At 35.9% G+C, this 27,309-nt stretch overlaps 2 protein-coding genes across 2 annotated transcripts in view; one reads left to right on the top strand and one right to left on the bottom strand.

The window, feature by feature from the left end:
* LOC125683507 (peroxisomal leader peptide-processing protease-like) overlaps window positions 1-72 on the bottom strand; it is a 28,687-nt gene extending 28,615 nt beyond the window's left edge. The window contains exon 1 of the mRNA XM_048924738.2: window positions 35-72. The gene's annotated coding sequence lies outside the window, so the exon portion shown is untranslated. The remainder of the gene's footprint in view (window positions 1-34) is intronic.
* Window positions 38-25,659, top strand: LOC125683506 (histone-lysine N-methyltransferase trr-like). The gene is made up of 13 exons (XM_048924736.2): window positions 38-127; window positions 10,343-10,443; window positions 11,322-11,364; window positions 11,471-11,501; window positions 11,658-11,962; window positions 12,461-14,670; window positions 15,508-15,776; window positions 16,504-16,716; window positions 17,724-17,848; window positions 18,211-18,359; window positions 18,540-18,634; window positions 19,567-19,669; window positions 22,388-25,659. The coding sequence occupies exons 3-13, from the start codon at window positions 11,333-11,335 to the stop codon at window positions 23,725-23,727; spliced, it is 4,872 nt and encodes a 1,623-aa protein (XP_048780693.2). The 5' UTR covers window positions 38-127; window positions 10,343-10,443; window positions 11,322-11,332; the 3' UTR covers window positions 23,728-25,659.
* The last annotated feature ends 1,650 nt before the right edge of the window (window positions 25,660-27,309 follow it).

The raw sequence follows: 27,309 nt of genomic DNA, 5'->3' as shown, positions 1-27,309 counted from the left end.
ATTTCAGTATGCATGAAAATGCCGTAAAACTTACCAAATGCAACAGACTATTTTAGGTCAAAGTTCATGATAAACCCTGAACACATGAATGTAAACCCCAATGAGGTCACAAGCCTGTTACATGACGGTGAGTGTTTTCTGAATAATATTTTGCTGATAAAATTTGCAGGGAAATGGTCGTGTGTATAGTAAATCCGTCGCTTGATTTAATTTCCGTAAAAAATACATGTTTCGAGGTGACGAATGCACGCGAAATTCGGGGATTTATTGAGCGAGACATTAAAATGTATTTTGCACTAATGCGTTGTTGAGAAAATGGGGTCAATTCTACGATTTTTTTGAAATAATGAAGGGGCCTCCGAGGAAATCTGAGATGTTGTCGACTGAATTAAACTGCATAGTACGTTTTATACGTCTGATTAAACATCGTGGTCTATACTATAGTTGTATATTTCCCCTGTATATTCTGAATTCCACAACTTTGTCTTACTAAGGTGATAAAGTACCGACGATTTATTAACAACAATAATGTGGCAGTTTTGTGAGAACATTCAATGTACAGACAAATTTGTACACAATGATAATGATATCATTAGGAATTTGTGTTTCTTTGGTGGTCTCTAAAATAAAAAATAAAAAAAGGAGAAACAAAAACTGACGTAATCACTGTTCTAATGTGTGGTAGGTGAACAAGAAATTGGTTCAAATTGTGAATCTGGCAACGGGACACATGCTAATTAAATCTGATGATTAATTCAAAGTACTGGTGATTATTTTAAGAGAACTATGAAATTATATTTATATTTATAAGATAATTATCTTTGTGATTTATTGTTTTTAACAATGTATTCCCCATGTAACATATTTATACTTCTACAGGATGAGTGCTACTTTACATAGCTGTATAATGTTATACTATCTCTTAGACTAAAAGAGAATGATAACTTTTAAGTATTAGTACAGCATTGTGATAGCAGTAAAGTTTGCAAACGATATCGTCTACTTTAGGTAGGAACCTCCAAAATTATAATTTCTATCTGAATATAGTTACCATATATTCAGTATTCTGGGAAATCAAACTTCATTGTCAATAATTTTGATTATATTTATTCTCTCAATATGAAGCCAATTAAAATATTTTTTTCAAAAAATGTACATTAAGTACAAATACCCCAAGAATTGGAGTGTCTACAAGTATAGATAAAAATATATATGTAACAATTTTAAGAAGAATGGATGACTATTCAAAGCTTTCAGCGAATCTGTATTTGACATGGCAGTCAAAAATGTATCGTTTGATGGATAAACTGATTCTTTGCCACTAGTTGGACCATGCCACATGTAAATGAAGTAGCCTGATTTGTGAATCGAAATTCTGTATCATAAAAGAAAAATCAATATTCTAAAGAACGGTTAGAACAATAATTATAACCAAACACCATATTTATCTAGTAGTCTACTTCGTTTTTGTGACTTCATAAATGGTAATGATGAATTATCTGATCATTACAGATCGAGACTGCTACTTTTAACACAATGACTGACAAGTTGTTCATTGGATTTTCAATTCATGATTTACTTGTATGTCAAGTTGAAATACTTTAACATGAAGTTGTAATGAATAAAAGAAAGAGATTTGTACACAGGTTTTCCTATCATATTCACCAGGGTCCGTAGAATTGAGAAAATTGATATCTAAAATGTTCAAATTGGAGAAAATTTGAAAAGTATTTACTTTGTGCTTAGTAACCCTTTGTGCTTAGTAACCCACAGGGACTAAGCCCGTTTTGGGCCCGAACTCTGTGATACCATAAATATAGAAAGGGGTCTAACTCTGATCCAGATAAAAAAAACTAACCACTCGCTTCTAATGCTTAAAAAATCTTAAACTAGGTACGCTATTCGTAATTTGTCATTTTCCTTGCATAGATTAATGTTTTAACTACTTGCATGCCAAATTTCAAGTCACAGGTTCTTCAAATAACAAAGATATACATGACCATCATTCTCTCGATTTCACTTGTCAGGGTTTGACATTTACTTTCTTGAGCACTAGACCAGTCGGGCTACTTCAACTGATTTTTACTAGACCTGACCTTACATCCACTAGTCCTGACCAACTTTCCAGAGAAAAGAAACCCTGATGGTTTCTCCATATTTAAGTACTTAATTCAAATGAAAAACGTTAAGTTTAAACTAAAATGCACTTAATTGTCTCAAAAACATCTTTAGTCTCGTCATTCAATTTGATGCTTTTATTTTCAAACGCATTTTCTGTTTCTTTAAATTCTACTCGGCACAGAAATTCTTTAGTCTTTTGTTAGAATAAAATGACCTCAACCGCTTTTTTAAAATCTCTTTTTCATAAGCCCTGCTTTGTTTCTTCCCAACCTACTCCTTTTTTTTCTCGGAACATCCTTCCTTGAGGACGAGAAGTCGAGACATTCCCGCACATGTGTCAACAACGAAAAATGGCTATTTACAATTTAATTTATTCATTAGATAGACACTTTCTTATATTCAATTAAAATAAAGTGGGTTTTTTTTTTTAAATGAAAATAAATCCAGTTTATATCTATTTATCCGAAACATAACTTTACAACCATTAACAAAGAGTAAATGTCGTAAAACATCACTTCCGACAGCGACTTATATATTAGAACTAAAATTAGATTTTGTCATCACGGGATGCAAAATTGCTCGCAAACTCTTTACAGTTATTTTTTTAAAGTTAAAAATGAGATATCTTATGGTTTAAAATAAAGTTTCTTGTTTATTTTTTCAACACAACCAGTCGGACTAGTAAATCGACATTTTACCCGACCGGACCTATCATTTAGTAGACTCTGTTGGTCGGACGTGCCTTAGTGTCAAACCCTGCTTGTTTATTTTTACTAGGACATTTACCGATCTAGGTCATGGAGTCGTTTCTTGCCTATGACAGCAGCGAAATTCAGACTAGTGTGGAAGATTTCGGACCTGTCAATTAAAATTTCACATCAATTGTACGCTATTTACTTCCTCATACTTTTAATAATGTTCTTCGTGTAGACGTTACACGACTTATTTTTCCTCAGCAACATCAACTGTTGACAAGATCTGCCATTTTAATGAAAGCACGAAATACCCGATAGACTTAAAATCTCAAATACCTTAAAATTGATCAAAACATTATTCTTGTGATATTGCACCTAGAGAAGGAAATTGAACATTATTTTTTGGCTTTCTTCATTTTTTGTTTATATTTTATTTCATTTAGATTATTTTTATCAATTTTCCCCTTCTTTAAAGTTTTAAGTATTTGGGGTCTTTAGTGCATTTCTCAAAATGGCAGTTCGAGTCGGGAGTTGATGTTTTGTAAAATAAGCAACCCAGATACGACGAACATAGAGAATTTTATCAAAGTATGAGGAAGTAAGTAGCGTATAATTGATGTGTAATTTCAATTGACAGGTCTGAAATTTTCCACACTAGTCTGAATTTCGTGCTGTCATAGGCAAGAAACGACTCCGTGACCTGGACCGGTAAATGTCCTAGTAAAAATAAACAAGTGAAATTGAGAGAACGATGACATATATCTTTGTTATTTGAAGAACCTGTGACTTGAAATTTGGCATGCAAATAGTTAAAACATTAATCTATGCAAAGAAAACGACAATTTACGAATAGCATACCTTGTTTAAGATATTTTAGGCATTAGAAACGAGTGGTTAGTTTTTTATCTAGGTCAGAGTTTGGGCCCAAAATGGGCTTAGCCCAGGGCTGTGCAATAACCAATAAAAGTGAAGGGGAAAAAATGCTTAGAAGCACAGTCTATACAAAAGACGTCGGACCTGACCGATGTGCAGCGTCTCAGGTCCGATGCATCATTTCAGTGTCCGGTTTTGAGCTTTACTATTTTGACATGGCGTCATTTAAATGTTTGTTTATATAAGTAAAAAATATCACACAAATCCAAATACATAAATGAATGTGATTAAAACCGCATGGACCGTCTAAAGTATTATAATGGAGGGATCCCTGGTATAGTATTACTAGTATAATAAATATGATTTCCTTGGTTTTGCATTTTCACGTGTTTCACTTTTTTACATTAGGTTTTTCGGCCAAACAAAATTCGGTTCGGCCCCGTGTGTTCATTGATTACACAGGACTGAATGTCCTGTGTTGTCCAAAAAACTTTCGCATAGACTGGAAGCATTTTAATAATTAGGCCTACTCAGAAAAAAATGCTATATATATATTCAAAGCAAAAGTTTTGTCTAAGATCTCACCCATCTGTCTATAATAAAAGAAATAATTACATGCAAATTCTATACATATTGAACACAGTAACCAATTTATAAGATTATTTCTATACGGTAATTTTATTTGTGTTTGACATTATACTTATTTAGTATTACCATTGTTTTTTTTGGGGGGGGGGGGGGGTACTCCTCGGCATTGGGTCCGTCCTGTGGATTCACTCCTTCACAAATGACTACCACCCAAGCTCATATGCAACTGAATATAGTTTGACTGGCAGCTGTATGTGAATTGATTTGTTAAATAAAATCATTGCCATGCGCATATAATTCTCAATGATGTCAATGGAATACACACATTGTTTGTGAAAGAAATGAATGTGTCTATATTTTAGAATTGGGCACCAACCTAGCAGGTCTGCAACTGAATACAGTTGGGGAAAAAGATGAGACTCTGTGGATATGAAAGCAGACATGCATGTCTCTCATTGAGTTTAAGATTTGTTAACATGATTAATAAAGTTATGTATGATATATTCAAAATTTAGCCAAGCAATAATGGTGAAAGACTCATGAATTCTATCGAAATAATATTTTTAATTGCGCATGAATATAAGGAAGTGGAAGGTTAGAACTTGGGTTAGATGAATAAGGACTTTGATATATTGCATTTAACTTTCCTTCAGCTAATATTCCAACAGAATTCTGATGTCAGATGAAAATATATCTGAAATGAATAAGCAATTCTATAATTGCTTTGTTTAAATAAATGAATAACGAACAAGTTAACATCATTTACATGCGAAGGTGGTACATTTTTGCGGGAATACTTCATGTAAACAGAACGGAGTACTCAAGATATTTGAAGACTTCAAAAGAATAATTTGTATCGATACCTGTTACAAATTGTGTCCGGGCTGTTACTGTTTTGTCTTTTGCTGTAGGCTTTTGCTATTTGACATGTGCCAATAAGTGATCATCTCATGCAAATGTGCTGGTTACCATGGATAGAGTGACCTTTGATCTTGAACTTTCATACTCACATTCACACAACTTTTGAAGCTTTCATGGGTAAATTCCTCGAGCCAATGTGTCATGTCACTAGTTAAGTTTATGACATTGAAATTCTATAGATATCTAGACAGTCTAGTTAAGTTTATGACATTGAAATTCTATAGATATCTAGACGGTGTAGTTAAGTTTGTGACATTGAAATTCTATAGATATCTAAACAGTCTAGTTAAGTTTATGACATTGAAATTCTATAGATATCTAGACGGTCTAGTTAAGCGTAATACTTTTGTTTGTACATTTTATTTTACCATTCTTTAAGATTCAGAATGAAAGCTAATGAGACAGTGCTGTATATACAATTGACCTCTGACCATGAACATAGAAACTGGTATAACTTTAGAACCAGGTCTGATAGTTTAATGAGATCTTATGAAATGATAAGACCTACAAACTAGTATCAAGGTCAAGTGACTCCACTGACCTTGACCTATGATGAACGAAAAACTGGTATTACTTCAGAACCAGCCGGCCATTTCACTAAAAGTTATGACTTGTAATTAACAACCAATATTGATTGTAACTCTACGAGTGGTCTAGTGCTGTTGCAAGTGCTCCTACATGCATGTAAATGAGCAATATGGCCACCATGCTGGCCCTGCCTTAGATCATTTTGTGGTAATATTTACAGAATTAATATATTATTCCGTGACTGGTAAAAAGTATGGCGAACTGACTGACATTTGTTTTAGTCAGTCCGATGGGACTGGTCAATTAATTTTCTAAAACGTCATTTTGGAAAACATACTTGTGGAATCTTAAACACACAATTGGCATTCCTCTGTAGATATCAGATTAATCAGATTAGTAAATTATATAAATCTCACGTACCATATATACTTGCCTATAAGTCGGATTTTTGGGAGTCAATTTTTGGTCCAAAACTCTATGTCCCACTTATAGGCAGGTCCTAAGAAGATTAGTATTTTTCTGGGCGGCGTAATGTAGTGTTTTTTAAACAACGCCGACGATTATCATGGACTACCACACAAATGATTATTGTTCACACATATCTAGACATATCGTATTGTTTATGTATTTCAAAATTATGTATAAAGTACAAGTATTTACATATATTTTTATCTCGTTAAAAATTATTTAGATATCGGTAACTAATTCTTTCAGTTCAACTAATCGATCATTTATTGGTAAAATTGAATTACGAACCCGATTTAATATTGAAATATTCATATGTATATCGGCTGAAATATATTTCATAAAAGATTGAATATTGTTAACAGATAATTTAGATCATCATTCTTGACTCTTAAAAACTCGATTGTTGATACAATGAATTATACCGGAATACTGGATATTGAGCATGCGAGTATATACGGTAAGTGTTACAATATTGTCTGAGGCATATCAAGTTCAAATTTTCCATTATTTCATTTTATTAACATGAACAAAATATGTTTAGGACTGGTAACTTTTTCTGTGGACTTGTTGAAATTATACCCTATCAGTCTGGCTGAACTGGTGACATAAAAAGTTAGTTTCAAGCCTTGATTTACATGTGGAGAAAGAAAACACTCACAATGACTTGCAGTCTGCTTTTGCTTAAGAATATTGTGCAGTCCAAACCTAAATTTGAATTTAGAGTTTTCCTTCTTTGCTACACACAACTGTAAAGGCAATAAATCCATTGCTTCACTCTTCTATGTTTCCACAATCATTAATTACTACATTGAAAAAGTGAGGGGGGGGGGGGGGGTGGCAGTCAATATATTGAACTTTGCATGTAATAATAACAAAAACAAATGAAGGAGGGAGGGGGGGGGGGGTTGGGGGTTGCCATATTTGTCTGTGTCACCTTTAGTGTGCATGCATGTAGATATATAACATTAGGCAGAATTTTTAACTGTTCAGTTATTAATTCTTATGAACATGTTAAGAAATTAAAACTTTTCTTCGGTAACAGTTAACGAAGTTGCAGCAGGGTTCGAAATTAACTTTCTCAAAGCACTAGTCCATACGGACTAGTCACTATTGATTTTCACTAGTCCGCAAAGCATTTCACTAGTCCGTCCAGTATATCATATTAAATGATCTTCATTTTATTCAATAGTATTTAATGAAACCACACACATCACAGTTGCAAGCAATTCAGTTTCTGACACCTACAGAAGAAAAAGACCACCATACTTTATTTTGCATTCAAGATTTTGAGAAGTATACAGTAACCTCAGAGTTAATCCTTTTATAAACATCCATAACTACATAAGTGCGTTTGAGATCAACGTTCCGGTTGTTTTCATGCTCAGTTCTTAGCGTCACAGGAGTTTGAAATTTTATCAATAAAATTCACTCGATTGACCAAGCTATGAGCTTTAAGTGTTATAAACTCCTGTGTTAGAGTCGTGAATAACGAGAACAAGTGCACACAAACGTGGATGTTCTTAGACCACACTACTTGCAGTTCTTGCACCTCGAACTCATGATGCGTACTCGGCATTCACAGAGCTGTGGAAATTTTTTTTCAGAAGCCTGTCATTCGGACAGACATGTTTATCAACTTTGCCTGTCCGAACAGATTTAAGCCTGTCTGAATATTAAGAGTTAAAATTAACATAATTTATAAAATTGAAGTAACACACAAATCGCAGGTTTTAGAAGTTTATTATAACAAGTCTTGCACTAGTTTTCAAACTCAATTTCTAATTCTCTCACAACCTCTCTCACCATTCTTTCATTCTCGTCAAAGTCTTGCTCACACTCTGATTCACACTCCCTCTCTTCATCATCCATTCTCTCACCTATTCTTATTCCATCCCTAACACTCTGTCTCTCATCTAATACTGCTCTCTGACGCCATACTTTCACATGGTTTAGTTTGCCTGGTTCCCTGTCCCTACTATGCGTCATTGTTAGTGAGCCAGGGAACCAGACAAAAGTTTCATTTGGAGATCCTCGAGTGGCTTCCACCTCACACATTGTATAGGCCTAAATCATTGCGTAGTGAAGTCATCCAAGGATTACCGATGCATAAGAAACGACAACTCTGGATAAAGACTGTTTACGCGGTGGCATTTGTGTTTTTCTTAATGCGGGCAGTACAAACAACATCGATCATGCTGTCCGACATTTAACCAACTTATGTCGGTCACGGCCAAATTAAGCCGGTCTTGCCGGCAGTTTTCCACAGCTCTGCGTTCAGAATCGACAGGAATTTGTGCTCATTTGAAGAACGGCGGTCTCAAACGCACACTATGTGTTTGGAAGATCAGGATGTCATAGTCACGCAAACACTTAACCATGCAGGTAATCGACCATAAGTTCAAACATCTAAGAGACTCGGACAAATCTTGCTAAAATCTTAACCAATTCAAGATTGATTTCCGGATTTTCACTAGTCTGTATGGACTAGTGCTATAGAAAATTTAATGGTCTGACACGTTTTTTCTAGTCTCTGACTTACGGACATGAGGTAATTTCGAACCCTGTGCAGGAGGTATAATGTATTTGACCCGTCTGTCAGTCCATTTCTTATGAACACAATTCCTCTGAGACCACTCAACAAAATTTCGTGAAACTTTGTAGTTGATAAGGACACACTATGTAGATGTGTTAGGAAATTCTGATTCAATAATTTTTCTGGGAGTTATGCCCCTTTTGATCTTAGAATTTGGAGCCTGTCTGTCCTGTTCAGCTTCTTGTCAGCACAACTCCTCTGAGACGTACTGCTCAACAGAATTTCATGAAACTTTGTAGTTAATAAGGACACACTGTGTAGATGTGCATATTTCCAGGAAATCCTGATTCAATCATTTTTCTGGGAGTTATGCCCCTTTTGAACTTAGAATTTCTACCCTATCTGTCCTATTCTTGTAGTAATGCATATAGCATTACCATTCATTATGTGAGGCATTGTCAAGCAATGTTGGAGCGTGGGGTATGTGAGCTTGATCACCTTTTTCTTTCATTAATCGATGTTTGGTACTACATGTAATGGTGAATAATTTAGCTTAATTACAATTATATGGCTTATCATACTTTCTACACAGAATGTAAACAACCTTTAAGTTCAAGAAAGTTATAGATTTTCCAGGACCGTTGGATTTCACAATATCTGTATACTTTTTACAGTACTTGCAATGCTTGAAACTTCATTAAAGTGCATGTGGTTTTGTCCACAGTATATGTCCAGTAAATATTTTCTCTTTGTAATTGTCAGTTGAAAAGAAAAAGGTGCAAATAGTGAACACAGTGATCAATCTTGTTAACCTATAAAGAATACAAAATTGGGAGAAAGGCAAAACTTGGACTGCTGGACACACCATGTGCTTCTCCATTTTATCACTGAACCGACTGTTGCTCTCGATGCACAATGCATACATGTTAAAATTGATTGAAGATCTTGATTTAGCAGGAAAGTTAAATTGTACGTAAACTCAGTCAAAGTAATTATTTTGTATACTGACAGTTGTGCAACGAATAATGTGTTTACTTTTATTTTGAATAAATTACTAGCCCAATGGACGAACACAGAACCTCTTCAATTGGGCAATAGTAATTGCACCCCCACCTTCGATTGCTTACTTTCATTTATTCATAAGTTAGAAAAGAAAGTACATCGCAGCTTGATGATGACTGACACTACCTCAAGTATAAAATTTACAACTTGTGGCATTTTCCCCATGTTTGTTAACGAATGTAATAGAAGACAAACACTTTGATCTGTAAAAACACCCTACATAAGCTTATGACAATATTATGTACTCTTTCCGATACTCGTAATTTGTATCAGTCTGAAGAAATTATTTGGTGTTCGAAACCTTAAGCTAGGTAAATTTTTTGAAACAAACTCAATCTAAAGTGTACAATATTTCTTATTAATATGAAAGCTTCAGAAGGTAATGACCTATGAGAAGTTTGTCTGTGATTATCTCGGGTCAAAGAGTGTGACCTCTTTACTTAGAGTGGATAACAGGATAGCAGACTTCTGCAGTGAACTTCAAAAAGTCCACATTAGAACTTGGTCACTATCCAGGGCATTTGTGTTAAACAAACACATCTTGTTCTTGTAGGTAATGCCAGTCAAAGAAAATGTAAATGAAGCATCCTTGTCAGCATTGGATTTTCATGAAGAGACTGGCCATAATTTGGCAGCAGTAATGATTTCTAAAGGGTAATGTATTTTTCTTCCCTGTCACTAGACTTGCAGGAAATAATTACCATATTCATCCTATTGTAGGGGCTACCCCTATAAGCGCCCCAAGGACTTTTTTTCAACTCTCAAAAATTCTAGGGCCCACTATGAAATACAGTACTACTCGCATTTTTGATGATGAGAGTTTTTAATCTTTCTAGCAATCTTGGTTCCGAACTGAATTTCATAATACATGGTATCTCTAGTCCACCAATACTGGTTTCTTCGGAGTAGCGATAGTTTCCATTTACAATGCATTTCAAAGTCCCCCCATGTTTTAAAAAGAATGCTACAACTTTACTTATTTTTCAAGTCACGTGTCCAACTATTGAACAGCAATGGCATATCCATAGGATTTTGATATTCATTAAAACATTTTTCAAACTTATTAAATTCAATATTCAAATTGATGGGAATATTTCAGCATAGAGTAATAAATAACCCCCCAACCCAACCCAACCCCCCTCCAATTTTCTAAGAGCCCGGGGCACTCAATAGGACGAATACAGTATATATTAAAGTTAATGTTATGTGAGAAGGCATATTTCTTGTAAAACACAACCCCCCCCCCCCCATATTGATAAGCCAGGAGTCTTGAAGGTTGTTAGTGAAATTTCTGTTAATAAGTTGGTAGGTATGATTATTGAGTGTAAAGTTGTATGACGTATATACTTCGTATATATCCATTTTCACAGATCTGGTTTCATAATGCTCAGATAAGTAATACGAATGAAAAATCTCTCACTTTGATTTAAGTGAGTGTGCAGTCCTCTGTTTAATTGAAACACACTAGGAAAAATTCTTCATCCTTTTTATTCGGTGTGAAAGGTGTTGTACATGTATTTTTATTTTTTTAGGTAATAAAGAAATGGACAATGGAGAACCATTCTTTGACATAAGGTAAGACAAACAAGCAATATACTAAGGTGAATTTGAAGAACTTTCATAATATTTACATTGAGTAATGATATTTATCACACTTTGAATTCTTGTCTCTGTTTTTCAGTGAAGGATTTTTTGGAAATGACAATGATGCAGTAAGTTTATAGAATAATTTATGTGGCAAACTTGAAAATAATAAGTTTTTGAAATATAGCTGTAATTTATTGAATTCAAGCAGTGCTGTCTATCCACTCCTACCTCATTTGTGTTACCTGCACTTAACAAAGATATAATGGGGAAATATTTTTTAGGGGAATTCGGACTTCAGTTGGGCTGATGAGTTCATTTCCTCTTCCGAGAACCAAGAAGCGAATCAAGCAGCCACCTCTGTCCTCCAGCAGGGGATAGATGAAGCCATCACCACCTCATCCTCACTTCCTGTCATCGCTTCACAAAACAATGTCATTACAGCATCACAGCCTAGCTTCATCCTTACCAACACTGCCAGTCCCATGCCCATAGCCAATCAGAATGCTGGAATTCAGTTTGTACAACAGCAGCAGCAGCAGCCTAGCCAATCACAACAAATCATTACATCACTTCCAAATTTGATTGGGTTTGTGTCTTTCATCGGATGCATTCATTTAGTTATTAAGCAAAAAAAAACCCCAGAATAGTAATTGAGTGGTTCCTATTACATGCTCTTCAGAAAGTTTTTTTTTGAGGGGGGGGGGGGGGGGGGGGGGTTGGACGAAGTATTAAAAAAGGTCTGTAATTCCAGTGGATATTTTATGATAAATGAAATTTTATTTCGTAACATCATCATCGTTTTTAAGGTAACCAAGGACAGTTTATTTGGATCCCTAGCTTAAAAAATTAGGATCAGGAGTAGGTTTGGAACTACTCATAAATTTTTTTACATCGTATCAAACAAAATCACATGTAAAATAGGTCTCTTCACAACAGCTGAAATGCATGTAGTCTTCCATCAAATTTAATTGCCTTTAGAGAAAAAGAAAATGCATAATTTATCTAAACTCGACATATAATCTTTAATCAAATATGAATGCCCTTAGAGAATCTATCCATACTTGAGCATTTTCTAATATTGCAGGTCCACAGCTCAATTAGTAAGAGGTCCAAATGGTCAGTTGATATTGACCAGTGGACCAATACAGGTCCAACAATCTCAACAGACACTTCAGCCTTCATCAGTTCAGTTTCCTTCCCAGCAGTTTCAAGGACCCAGCCAGAGTCCAATTTCTGCCAGTTCACCTGCTGTCAATCGCTCTATCACACCTGCCACCTCTCCTTTAGTAAGCAAACCAGTCGGATCCATTCAGTATTCCACCTCCTCATCGGATTCAACATCTATCACATCATCTAAAGTCCCAAATCAGCCAATAGTCGCTAATGTGGGAAATGCCAATGTGAACCTTTTACAACTTCAAGGAAATGTGCAGCAACAGTTACTTGCCAGGAATATTCAGGTTCAAGGACAGACCAACACTGGGAGTATAAATGTTCAAGGATTGCAGAATTCAGGTGTTGTGCAAGGTCAAGGACATATGACTTACCTGCCGGGGCATGGACAAACTGCTATGTTACAAGGGCAGCAGGGAGCAACTGCTGTTCTCCAGGGTCAAACTGCTGTACTGCAAGGACACACTGGTCAGGCTGCTTTGTTGCAAGGCCAACAAGGTCACACTGCCATGCTACATGGTCAAGGACAAAATATAGTCAATACACAAAACACTGTTATTCAGAATCCTAATGTGGTGAATTTGAATGTGGCACATGTGTTGTGCAACAACCCAGCTCTTCAAAACCAACAAGGTGGAACAGTGCAACAAGGACAAAATATACAAGGGACTCTTATACAAACTGCTGATGGTAAAAGTATCATAATTCCTAGTCAGTTATTACAGTCAGGTCAAGGTCAGCCATTAAACCTCCAAAACATTCAGCAGGTGTTTCAACCTCCGCTGAATACTAGTGGTGCCAATGTTATTCAAGGGTCTTCATCAAGTGGAACAGGGGTTCTTCAAGGAGCCACCATGTTGGGGAACAATGTAACTCTTGGTGGTTTAGGAAACGTCATCCGCATGGCAAACAATACCTCAGTGGCAGGACAGGACAAAAACATAGGTGCAACCCATATCATTGGTGTGAACAGTCAAGGGCAGCAGGTGCTTATACAGAGGGCTCAAGCTCAGCAACAAAACATCATGGTAAGGACACTGACACCACAGAATCTACAGCTTCAGCAGCCCACAACCAACACGACCAGCACATCACATTTCCAGGTATCTCAAGCTTCTCAAGTGGTGCAGCAACCCTTACTTGTCTCATCACAGCAACCAGGGATACAGCTGCAGAGGATCATCACCCCCACTGGTCAGCCCGTCATATCTGGTCAACAAAATCAGACCGTAAAGGTCATAGGTCAAAATGCCCCAGGTGTATTGTCAATAAATCTTCCCCAGAATATCAGTTTTCAAAACCTGCAGAATCCACAAATGCAGACTGTACAGTTAGTGCAACAGCAAGTTCAGAGGACTGCTGTTGGTGCGAAAAGTGAAGAGCACACTGGAACACGGGCACAGCAGGTGATACAAGGTTCTACATCAGACTCCAGTCTTAAAACACTGTCATTTGTCACTAAAACAGTCTCACAGCAAGGTAATCTCATTCACACATCTACAGGACTTCAACAAATTGATCAAGCTAGCACACAGTCTCTGGCTAGTGTTCAGAATGTGTTCAATCAGGCATCACATGTGTCTCTCATGCCACAAAGCAGTGTTGTGAACTCCATTACACCAGCCACCACTTCCCAGTCCCAGACTGCTCTGTCTCAGCCCATATTTAGTACCACTACACAAATACCACATGTGGTTCCCTCTGTGGTAACACCACAGCCAACTAGCGATACCAAACCTCCTACTTTCTTACAGCAGACCACACTACAAGCCAGAAGTAATGCACCAAAGCTTCAAACAATTCAGTTGACACCAGAAACACAACAGAAACTGAAATTGATTCAGACAGAATTAAACACTCTTCAGAGTCTGAAACAACTAACAGCTGAACAAAAGCAAAGACACACGGCATTAATCGAGCATCAAAAAACAATTATCCAGAAGTGTGCACAGAAGGCAAAACTCCAAGTGGCCCAGCCAATGATAGGTCAGCCACAGGCCAGCTTTCCTACACAGAGTCAAGTAGTCATAAAAAAGGAAGAACCACAGGTGGTTCTCCAACCAATGATAGGGGAACCACCTACAGGAACAGTACCACAGCAAGTCGGTTCATTGACCCAAGGTAATAAAGGTTTACATTTTTGATGTTTTGTTTTTGCTCTCCTGTTTAGCTCACCTGAGCTGAAAGCTCAAGTGAGCTTTTCTGATCACCTGTTATCTGTCGTCTGTCTGTCTGTAAACTTTGTCAACTTCTCCAGAACCACTGGGCCAATTTCAACCAAACTTGGCAAAAAGCATTCTTGGGTTAAGGTCTTTCAAGTTTGTTCAAATCAAAGTGGAGATAATCACAAAAATGCAAAAATAGGGTGGGGTCATTTAAAAGTTCTTCTCAAGAACCAGTGGGCTAGAAGAGCTGAAATTTATACATGAAAGCTTCCTGACAGTGCAGATTCAAGTTTAATAAAACCATGAGTCCTGGGGTTAATTTGGAGCCACAATAGGGGGTCAAAGTTTTACATGCAAATATATAGGTAAGATCTTTAAAAATCTTCTTTTTAAGAACCACTGGGCCAGAAAAGTTTACATTTATATGAAAGCTTCCTGACAAAGTGCAGATTCAATTTTTTTTAAATCCATGACTCCCTGGGGTAGTTGAGACTACAATAGGGGATCAAAGTTTTACATACAAATGTGTAGGTAAAATGTTTGAAAATCTTCACAAGAATCACAGGGCCAGAAAAGTCTACATTTACATGAAAGCTTCCTGACATAGTGCAGATTCAAGTTTGTAAAAATCATGGCCCCCAGGGGTAGATTGGGGCCACAATAGGGATCAAAGTTTTACATGCGAAATTATATGGAAAATCTTTAAGTATTGGCCAAGGTGACTCAGGTGAGCGATGTAGCCCATAGGTCTCTTGTTTTGTGTAGAATTTCACCTTTTCTTTTTGAATCAAAGGAGTGGTACAAGCATCTGCTACAATCCCGAGTGCATCACCACTGCTAAAAGCACTGTCATCAACCACCACAAGCATCCACACAGCTGTTTCCACCACTCCTAATCAAGTCCTAAACAAGGTGACATCAACGACTCAGGCCACAGTGCAAATAGGTCAAACGGTGACAACACCTGCTGGTGTGCCAAAACCTCTGGGGACAAACTTGCCAGCAGGAGCTACATCTTTAAAACTTGGTACTCAGCAAACAGCTGTACCAACTCAAATCAAAGTAAATATGCTGTACCTGTTGCATATATCGTTTAGAATATTTCTGTGTCAACTTTCAGTAAATCTGATTGTCTTATAGAGAGAACCTTATTTAGTTTAGCTGAACAATTTTTAAAATGTAATATTACTAACATGAAGTTGCAACATGGACATAGTAAATAGTATGAGTGCAATCAAGCATACTAAATGGGTTATCTTTTTTGATGATATGAGTTTGTAACAATGAATAAACAGGATGTGGTGATAATAGAGAAATATACCACTGAAGTCATTTTATATTAAAGAATCATTTCTTATCCTCCCATAATCAGATATTTGGGGGCATGTACTTTTTGGTCTATCTGTCTCTTTGTCTGCAAAAACTTTAATCTTGGCCATAACGTTTAAATTCTTAGTGATAGGGATTTCATATATGTATTCCTTGTGACAAGACCTTCATTTTGGTACCAAAATTTTTGACCTCATGATCTTCACCTTAAAGTTTGACCTTTTGAAAAGCATTAACCTTGACCATAACTTTTGAACAATTGGCGCTAGGGCTTTTATATTTCACAAGTTAATTTCTTGTGACAAGATCTTTCTTTTGGTATCAGAATTACTTTGCTGTCATACGGGGGCATCAGTATTCCACATCTTGTTTCTTAAACTGTTACTGCTTGGTTTCACCAGGAACATGTAAAAAATCATATTAGGTTTCAGGTGGTTTGAGATACTTTTCTTCATTACAGATTGCAAACCATGTCCTCCAGTTGATCTTGACCCCAGAGCAAAAGAACAAGGTTGAAGGTTATTTAGCACGGATGACCCCTGAGCAACAGCAGCAGCAGATCACCATGTTTCTTAAACTACAGCAACAGCAGCAACTTCAGGCCCAGGTGCAGGCCCAGAAAGCCCATCAAGCCAAGCTGCAAATGCAGGGCAAAATTCCCACACCTGTACAGGTACCAAGGCTTGTGATTCCTTTTTGATAAGAAATCAGTAATCTGTATTGGTCTGTTCTATGCAGTCTAGGTAAATTTTGGAACTGGGTCTCAGAAAGTTATTGAACTTGTGGTTACTAGATCTTCACATTTTGAGAGTATGTAGAAATCAACATGGCCCATCTGTAATCCATCCCACTCTTTGCTTGGGTCAGAACTTTGTAATAGAGAGATCATCGTAGCTCATGCTTGGCATGAAAGTTGCTTATGACCAAGGCCATTGTCATGGGTGAAAGAAAGTTTGAAATCTGGCTGGGCCATTTCTTTGCAATGGAGGTATACTAGAAGCTCATACTGTACAGAAAGGTTGGTAAGGGCCAGATTGTGTCTTAACTCTGGACTAAGGACATTTGGCCAAAGTAAAGGTTGTTGGTGAAAAAAATTCTAGGGCTGACACATTGCAGCAGTAAAGTGATCCAATACTCGGCGTGATACATGACTCACAGTGTGATGCATACCACAATAACGAATTAGATGCAAGAAATGAAGATTTAGCAGATTTATTTTATGTGTAATGCAAATTGCCAAACCAAACCATGTATTTCTCTGTACAAACTAAATATCTTTTGACTTGAAGTTCAAGTTCGAATTACTGTTTAAAGACAAGCCAACTTTTCTTGTGACATTGAGCCCAAAATTATGTTCATTCAAGGTTTTGTTGAGTTCTGCGAGACCTAAATTTTTCAATTAACGGGAATCATTATTTAGAGATGTGTATCAATGCACTGATGGATCACTCCAGTCCTACTGAAAACAGGTGGTGTGTCTGACAAGAACCTAGGTCAGGTCACTAGGATGGTGGGTTAGATATACCACATTAGTCGTCCCAATAGAACAGTTCTACTGTTAAACTAGGGGGGAAAGAGGCTGGATGGTCATTCAAGAAGTATGCTTTTTTATTAGATATAAAGCGAAGTAGTACAGAAATAAGAAAGGTAATTACAGTGTAGAACTTCTCATCCTTCCAGACAATGACAAGTGGCACTTCTAGTGCTGCCTCTGGTGCCAGTGTTTCGACTGGTCATGTGATCATACAACCTGGAACCTCAGAACCTAAGCTGGTGGCTGTGGCCTCCATTCCAAAAGATAGACTGTAAGTAAACTGCTATGTGAAAGTAGATATCAAATCCCCATTTTCCCTTTATGTTTTGAATAAGTATCTAATATGTTTAAAAGTATCTAAATTGACAACTTGTAACCATTCAGTTTTATGATAGAATTTTTTAATGGACAATGACTCTAATGTTTACTGCATTGACTCTTCCTCGTCTTTATCAGGCAAGTTTTGCATGGGATACCTTCTTTAAAATGTATGTGCACTTTGGAACGTTGACATTCTCCGTGAACTGGAGTTGGTGATTGTGTGAAGAGGACATGAATCATAGCATTGGAAATATCCTCAATTGTTTGTTTTATTGTGGTTCAGTAAATTTAACTTGTTATCTCTGACTGTAGGATTCATCAACAACTGAGTAAGGACCAGGAGAACGGCTTGAGGTCAGACACACATGCTTCTTTCCGAGATCAGCGGGACACGACGCGGAGACTGCTGAGGTATCATGTCTTCCAGTGGACAGAGCCACCCAAGAAACTGATCAAAAAGGGTAAACAATAATTTGTCTTTTGTTCTATGTGTTGATAGATGTAAGGTTAACATTGTATTTCAATAGAAAGTTTTGGTGCCGAGAAGAAATGATTTGCAGTGTGTTCAAAGAAGGATACCAAGAGAATGTATTCATTTTTTCAATACATATATGTAGAAAATATTTTAAATTGTATTGTAGATAAGGAAATGTTTGAAAACTGTGCTGAAGGATTGGTGAGAAAAAGCAGTGCAATGTTTGAAAAGTTTCGTCTCTTGCTGATGAAAGAAAGTATGGTTAGTATATGTTACCAAGAAATCCTAAAACCCAGATGACTATATTAATGCAAGTGTTTTGTAATCTGTATTTTGATTGGCTAATGCACTGATGTTTGGGGCAGTTTAACAAACATTAACAAGACAGAAGGAAAGCTTTCGATTGTCACATTTAAATAGAACGACACAAAAAAGGTAACTTCAAACATAGATATTTTGTTCAAATTTCATGGTACAAAAAAAGCAAAACTCTATGAAATAAAATCGATTTTGATAGCTTCATATCATTCTTGCAGATTTAGAGCTCTCCTTCTATTCTTTTCGCCTATTTATTTAAAATGAACACCCAGGGTTTACTGTATAGAAACAACTCATTATGATGTGCTAAGTTCAATAGATAGCTCTCTGTTTATCCAACCATGCAAAATCGATCAGATTAGACGAGTATAGTCTCCATGTTTCGCCACGCTTCAGTTGTCTACATAAGTAACAGTACATTTGAAAACCATCTAGCTGCATAAGGAAAATAAACCCCAGATGTAAGTCATGTGACAATTCAAAATGTCAGTATTTACGGTGGAAAAGAAGAAAACTATTAAGGGACCACCTGTGATCTTTTTTCCTCTCTCTGTTGGATGGTCTCTTAATACAGGTTTGACCATATACTTGTACACATTGTTAATAGAGGGATATAGGAATTGTAATGGGGGGGTATAATGACTGCTTGAGACAAGTGACTACTGTATAAATAGTCTAACCTACACACACAGGTGACATTAAATGTCAGTCTTAATCACTTTCTATGAAGATGTCCTTCAATGTAGTTCTGGAGTTTCAGTGATCTAGGTTTCCATTGCTGAAATTTATTTTTGATTGTTATGCATTAGGTAAATTAGAAATTAAAACGGAGAATGAAGAAGAAAATTTTTAAATACCTGATTTTTGTGTTCTAGAGGGAGAACAGCACAGCAGAGACTGTTATGATCCAGAGACTGCTGAATGATGATCTCAAAGAAACTGTAGCAAAAGAGAAGAAGCAGCTGGACGAGGATCCAGGTAGAGTAATCTCCCTTCAAATTTCATTATTTGTGCTTAAAGTTGCTCTCTGCTATAGTATTCATTAATGCTGAAATTATTTTCATTGCAAACTCAAAAAATGATTGAATAAGGGAGGGTGGATTGCATTCCCAGCCATTCTTTGATGTATATTTACTTTACATTTTAGCAGCTTCAGCACTGAAGCAAGATCACTAATATCAGTGAAACTTCTCCAAACTCCCTCAGAAAACCGATCCTCCCAGAATATTGACCGATTTTTAAAGTCCCGGCTGAAATCTTAACATTTCCTTACAAACAAATTCTCACAAAACCGGCCACCCCTGAGAACCGGACATCGGCCACTTTTTATAGAACAATTGTTAAGAAACGTGTAATTTTTCCTCATAATACTGGCCACTTTTTTAAGACTAGAAAGTTTTGGTATGAGGGGTGATCATGATTGGCCATGTGTGAAAAATGACTGACCAGCCAGTTGGGAATTATCCACTGGAGGTGTGAAAAATACCTGTGGCCTCTATAATTTCTATGGTTTACCTTTGATGTCCAGGGTGTTCGTCAAATCTTTATTCTCCTTACCAATCTTACAAAAGTATTGAGAAAATACATAGAAGTATTCATACAAATATATAATATGATGTGTTCACAATGTATACATATGTACAAACTGCAGCAATTTAAACAAAGTCATTATAGAGGGGACAGAGTATGATGGATAGCTTTTAAGAATTTACTTAATTTTCTTAACTTGCAAATATTGTCGGAATTAAAAATAGATTTTGCTGTTAATACATTTGGTGGCGACCTTCTTTTCTATTTAATACGTTGGTTTCTAATTGTAACAAATCTACTATATTTAAAGAAATAATGTTATTCATCACCTGGCAAGTCCTAGTGCCCTTCCAAATTCTGTATAGAATGGAAATAATATTTAAAACAGTATCAAACGCCATATTGTGTACTATGGTATGGATATAAGCGGTAGTGAAATAAGAACAAACCCATGACTGTTAATGATAATTATCAAAAGATAAATTAATTTTCTTGGTTTCCATTTAAATTCAAATTACAATTTCATATTTACTACTGTGTTTTTCATAAACGTCAAAACAAATTTGTTAAGGATATAAATGACAGACATAAACAGAGTTTTTATAGGTAAGAGGAATGCCAATAATGTATTCTGTAATAGATTTTCAATTTAAAATTAGATGATTTCAGCGAGAATATTTCGGGTACAAGCGGATTAACTTGATTGATATTCACTGATAGATCAAAGTGAACAGTACCTACTACTTTGTGTATTAATTGCTGCAATCATACGGCATGGGTTGGAAATAAACATATTGATTTATTTCGTTTTATTTCCAAGAGTGAAATAATAGACCTTGAACACTATATTATATGGTTTGTGGTATGAAGAAGATTTATCTAGTGAAAATTGAGATAAAATGTCTCTAAATGCAAGTTCTCGGTATACCGGCCATCCCTCTAAACCGGCTGTTTTGGTGGGGGTTCCCCGGTCCGAGAGCTGGCTGGTTTAGAGAAGTTTCATTGTAATTCATGATTTGAACTAAATGCTAATTACTCTATATGTCAATTGTTATTAGTTTGAATTCCATTAAAATTTAGATTTGCCAAAGTAAGTACATGTACACACATAGTACTTACCTCAGTAAGCAGCTGAGTACTGTACAATGTCAGTACATGTATTTGTAAATGAAAAGAGAAGTACATGTAAAATAAAAATCATACATTACAGCAGGGTTTGTACAAACCACAAAAAGTGCACAAAGACCTGGAAAAGTGCTTAAATTTTTATTTATTTATTTTAAGTCTTGAAGGTGCTTGAATTCTGCAAATATTAAAAAGTAGAAAATAAGAATTTTTTGTTTAAAGTAAAACACTGTTATAGTGAACCTCCATGGCCAGTGAAAAACAGTTCATTGTAACTAAACTTTGTTATATCCCATGAAATTTTCATTATTTTCCTCTCATAGAGGAATGTTTACATCTTCACAATAAGCATACATTCATTACAAGCTTGTTTTACTGTATATGAAGCATTTCTGTGACTTAGATTTTCATTAACAAGAAAGCACATGTGGCCTCAGAACCTGTCATAAGACTGAATCATCACAAAGTTTGGGAATCGAAGTATAATTGGGGTTGAAGAATTTAAGTCTGTTAAGAGTAAAGTGTTGTTTTCAATGTGATAAGACAGTTTGAAGGGATGCAGCTTTTAAATTCTCACATGCAAAGTAATCGGGTTGAGTTCTGACAATTTTTCTCTGACAGAAAAAATACAACAAAATCTAACCAAACAATCATTAAGGGAGAAAGGGGGCAAGTTAAATAACTTTTTATGGCAGTTTGTGAGTTCAAAGCTCAAAGTTTTTTGTATATATCTATACATATTATATTGGCCTGGACTTTATGTGTCAATTCGACATTTTCATCATCTCAGGAGATCTTGGTCTTCTATCAATATCCTCAGCTATAAGATAATGACCTTCAATTGTAACAAAGCATGCACTGGTCTGTGAAACCAAATATATTCAACTTTTGGAACTGATTTACTGATCTGTGGGGCACTTAGTACTCTCTTGAGATTAAAAATGTTGGATAGAGGGGGAATTATGAAATTTATAAGCTTATGGAAAAAGTAAAGTTTAAAATAGCAAAATGCCATATTTTCAAGGAATATTTCTATTTCAGCATCTTTCAAGCCTATGCCAATACACATGTTACAAAAGACAGAGAAGGCAACGGTGAAGGAAGAAATGAAGGAACAGAAACCTATTTCTATCAAGCAAGAGCCCCTTCCAGACCAGATGCCCCCTGAAAATACATCTTCTAGTCCCTTCACCTCCATAAAGGAGGAAGAAAGCAATTCGCGTCCAACTACGCCAAAATTCAAACTCATTATTCGTAATGATGGACAGAAGTTGACGAGTTCTACCTGTATTACTGAGGATGGTGACAGTGACACCAATACCTATATTGCTGAGCAGAGCAGCACAGATAGTTACTGTGATAATAATTCTGACAAAGGATCATTGGGGTCAAGGTCACCATTACTGGATAATATAGTGAACAAAACTGGTGATGATACCATGGTGGAGGACAACACTGTCACAAGGTGGAGTGATATCAGTAATGACGAGAAACCATTTGCTTCATACATGGAGACAGACAGTGGTGATGTGTCAGAGATGAATTATTTGAATTTTCCTGGCAGTAAAGTAGAGGTGGAAGGTGCAGACCGCAATATGTATTCAGACCAAACAGAGGCTGTTCATAATCTGATCTCATCCGAGGACACTGTCAATTACAGTAGTCAAAATTCATTTTGTCCTAGTCCTCCATCTAGTAGTCAATCCATGTCAGTTACATCTAGTAATGCTTTGTATTATCATGACAATTCTAAAAACTCACACTTCAGTGGTTCCTTTCCTGGTTTAGATGATAGCCAAAAGTCTGCAGAGTTGAGTATTCATTCTTTCGCCGGATCTGCTTGTGCTCAATATGAGCCAATTTCCTCAGATGAAGGGGACGACGAAGAGATTGTCTCACATTATGTGCCTGGTAAAAGTGAACCTTATTCTATTAGTATTGGAAAACACACTATGAAGTATTCCAGTGATTCTCAGTCATATCTGCAAAGTGAAAACTTCGACAGGTCAAATCAGACTTCAGGTGCAGATGTGATTGAAATTACCGAGAACGATAGCAACTTGAAAATTGAGAGCAGTAGTAATGATAGTGATTCAGATTCTGAGGCAAGTTCCATGAAGGAGGAAGACAGTGCACCAAATTACCAGATGCAAAGTGCAATAGATTCTATACTGCAGTTCAATGATAATACGTCATCGTCATCTACATATCACCATATGGACCAGTCAGATTTCTTTAATCATGACTATGATGCCAGCCAATCAGAAGAGAGTCCTATAAATAGTCCCCAGTCATATGATAGACAGGAAAATGGGGACCATACGGACACCACTTCAATGGAGGATGATTTAGATGCTGCCGTTAAAAGTATTTTAATGTAGAGATAGCCATATCTAGCTTTGTTGTTCACAATGTGTACCTCATACATGAAGATTTTTTCATTGCCTTTTATGTATGTGAATTTTGTATTGTAAATTATTTTCATTGAGAGAACATGCAAGGGAATCTCAAGTGTCTTTAATTTTTCTTTTAAGGTTGAATCTACCATGTAAATTCAATTTTCACTGGAGGTAGAATTCCTCTTGCATCTGAGATGCTGATTGATTTTAATAGTGCTACACATGTTAGCCTTGACAATAAATACAAATGCAACCGAAATAAATTTCAATTTTTACATCAACCATTTCCATAAAGGTAGGTTCATTTAACAAATGAATACTGTAGTTAATTTTGTAGGCAAAATAAGATTTCGTCGTTTTTGAAATTGAAAATTTAAAGTTGATATATGTGCCTTAGAGGTATGTACAGAGATTATAGGTTTAAATATTTGATGAATCTGCCCTTTGGGAGTTGCAATAAATGTATATTTTACCAAAATGTTTGGAAATTTTTATTATTTCACTTCCTTTTGCATAGCTTTAAAACTTTTATCTGAACTCAAATGTAGAAATAGAGAATTTATTTTGGTCTGCCCTACAATGGTTCTAGAGACATGGATAGTATGGGCCCATTACTTTGACAGTCTTATACCATGACATGATTTGTTATAAATGCATGCAATTTGTAATGTAGGCTTGCATAGAACATATTGTGGTAGGGTTTTCCCCACATTTTAAAGAATGCCCATGTTTCTGACAACTTTGTAGAGCTTTGTAGTTTATTTTGTATATGAGATAAACATCTACCATGCATCTTTTGTGATATTTTTCACATATTTTGTTATTTTCTACTTTTGTAAATTTTTACCTTTGAGTAAGAGTCCGCTTTGGTATCAGTATTGTCTTAGATGAATTTAGATGTTTTTGTCCATAGTGCATGTATTGTATGTGGATGTTGTAAAAAACAAAATCAGTTTCATAGTATAGATAAATAGATCATATGTACTGTATACAAGAAATTTTCACCGATTTTTTGTTTGGGTTTTTTTTTTTTTTTTTTTTTTTTTTTATTATTATTATTATTTCTCCCTTGCATAGACACATTGAGAGTTATGTCTGATTTTAAATTTGCCCAAAGCCATATTTTACTGCGTAAGACACATTGAGAATCAATTTTGTCTGATTTAAAATTTGCCCAAGGCCATGTTTTACTACTTCAGAACGTGAATAAATTCAAATTCATGTAGAATTCAATTCATCCATTTAAGATGGGGAAATCGGGGGAAATTTTTTCTGTAAACAGTATATATATATTTCAATTGCAAAAAGATAGCTGCCATAATGAGCTAGTCCAGACAAATTACCTTGTTTCTGCATTATAAATCATTCCATGCCATGTCAAATATTTTGTTTTGTGAAAGGATTTTTCATGGAGAAGTACCCTTTCCAGCTGCAATAAAAATGTTAATGAACTTTACATATTCCAATTTTACAGTCCAGAATTATCCACCCAAAGGCATAGGATGTTTATATCTTTCTCATTTATGCACTTAAGAAAAAAGCACCCAATCAAAATGAATTAGTTACCCATCTGAATGAATTTATACTGATTTTCTCTTTGTAATATAGAGCGTTGATGCTATTTGTATATTTTTACAGTGGAAGTGATACAATCTTTAAATTTAACACATGTACTATACAGTCATTCCTTTCATGTGTTCAAGCCATTTTCATCTTGTTGCACATGAGTTTGAAACTTTCATATGCTTTGGTGAAATATTTTCGAACTATCATGGACTTTTCATAAGATTATATGTTATTGATGAACGAGTTGTCATTATTTATTGAAATGTCATATCAGAAGAGTCCACCCTATTTTGGGTTTTAAAAAATACAAAACAAAACAAAAAACAACAATAAAACAATAAAACATTACAACCTTTTCACTTTTTTCATTGCATACCTGTCAGTACCATTTTCTTATATATGTCCTGCATTTGCAGTCGTTAGTATAGTTTGTTCAGATCCGAGTGTGCAGTACCAGTTTCATTTCTCGCACTTTTCTTCCTAGTACAAGAGTTATCTCTCTTTGGTCACGATTGTAAATCTGGCAGCTGTGTATGGCCAGGTGCAAGGTGACGATGATCTGGAGTCTTGTTGACGTGGGGTTTTTTTTGGTTGTCATTTTAATATTTAACAAATGCCTCCACTAATTTTTGTGCGTGTCTGTATCATGTATGGTGATACCATGTCCGCATGAAGCCATTTTCAAAGTGGTGGACCACAGGGGCTCGTCACGAAATTTTTGTCTTAATAAAATTTGACATCGTCTATTCTATATTTACATAGAATAGAGAGGGTCAATTCGTGACGAGTCCCTGTGGGTGGACCAACGAACACGGTGGTGACCCCCACCTACTCTTGGAACTAATTTTGAACCATAAATTCTAAGTAAATTTTAACAATTCAGAATTGGCAAATTCACAAGGCCCAGTATTGTTAACAATGGTAGGGAGTGTGGTGATATTATCAGAATCTCGGAAGGGGTCCAAATCCACTTTACGATCCGGGAATACAAAGATGACAATGGTGAAACGAAGTTGACCAACGGTGACTAGAAGGCAGATGTTCTAGCAAACTGTTTAGTAGTGTTTCAAGGTTAAAATAGCTTACAAATGGGAGAAAAATTGTATAATGAGGAAAGCTGTGCTCGCAGTTCTCAAAATCTTGAAACACGAACAAATTATGGGGGAAGGGCGCGCTCCAACCAATACCCTTGGGGAAACTAAAAGTATTCGCTGAACCACTCGCCATTTTGTTTAAACAATTTATAAAGGAAGGAAAAATGCCAAATACTTCGAGATCGTTGCGTTAAATAAGGAGAGAATGGAAACTACGTAGACTAGTGCGAATAAAAGAAATAATTTGGATTTTTATCGGGCAGATCTATCGCATTTTTAAAACTTGTGAAAGCAATTAATGAAGGAATTGAAAAGGGGTAAATATATATTCTGCCTTCATGGACCATAAAAGCATTCGATAAGGTTAATCGAGAAGATGGAGAGTTGCAACATAAGTAGTACTGTTATCAAATGGACACGAAACGTTCTAAGCATCAGGGGTGCAAATGATCAACACATGACGTCACTTCCGGTATCCATGATTTTAATCAACTTGAATCTGCACTATGTCAGGAAGCTTTCGTGTAAATTTGTAATTTTTAGTGGTTCTTGAGAAGAAGATTTTCTCTATATTTGTATATAAAACTTTGATCCCCTATTGTGGTCCCATCCTACCCCCGGGGTCATAATTTTAACGAACTTGAATCTGCACTATGCCAGGAAGCTTTCATGTAAATTTGTACTTTCCTTGCCCAGTGGTTCTTGAGAAGAGAATTTTAAAAGATTTTTCATATATATTTGTAAGTAAAACTTTTGATACCTTATTGTGGCCCCAGCCTATCTCCAGGGGTCATGGTTTTCATAAACTTGAATCTGCACTATGCCAGGAAGCTTTTAAGTAAAGGAGTAGAGACATTTTCTATAGTTATCTGGCCCAGAAAATAGATGATTTCAGTAGGAGTTC

The sequence above is a fragment of the Ostrea edulis genome, chromosome 6 (assembly GCF_947568905.1).
Source record: "Ostrea edulis chromosome 6, xbOstEdul1.1, whole genome shotgun sequence".
NCBI lineage: Eukaryota > Metazoa > Mollusca > Bivalvia > Ostreida > Ostreidae > Ostrea > Ostrea edulis.
The sequence above is the reverse complement of the archived record's forward strand: the minus strand, read 5'-3'. Positions and strand labels throughout refer to the sequence as shown.

Bases quoted from the DNA above. Each gene is read 5' to 3' on its own strand.
- LOC125683506 (XM_048924736.2), top strand. From the start codon at position 11,333: ATGGACAATGGAGAACCATTCTTTGACATAAG. The intron at 11,365-11,470 runs GTAAGACAAACA...TCTGTTTTTCAG, and splicing joins GAACCATTCTTTGACATAAG to TGAAGGATTTTTTGGAAATG. The intron at 16,717-17,723 runs GTACCAAGGCTT...TCATCCTTCCAG, and splicing joins AAATTCCCACACCTGTACAG to ACAATGACAAGTGGCACTTC.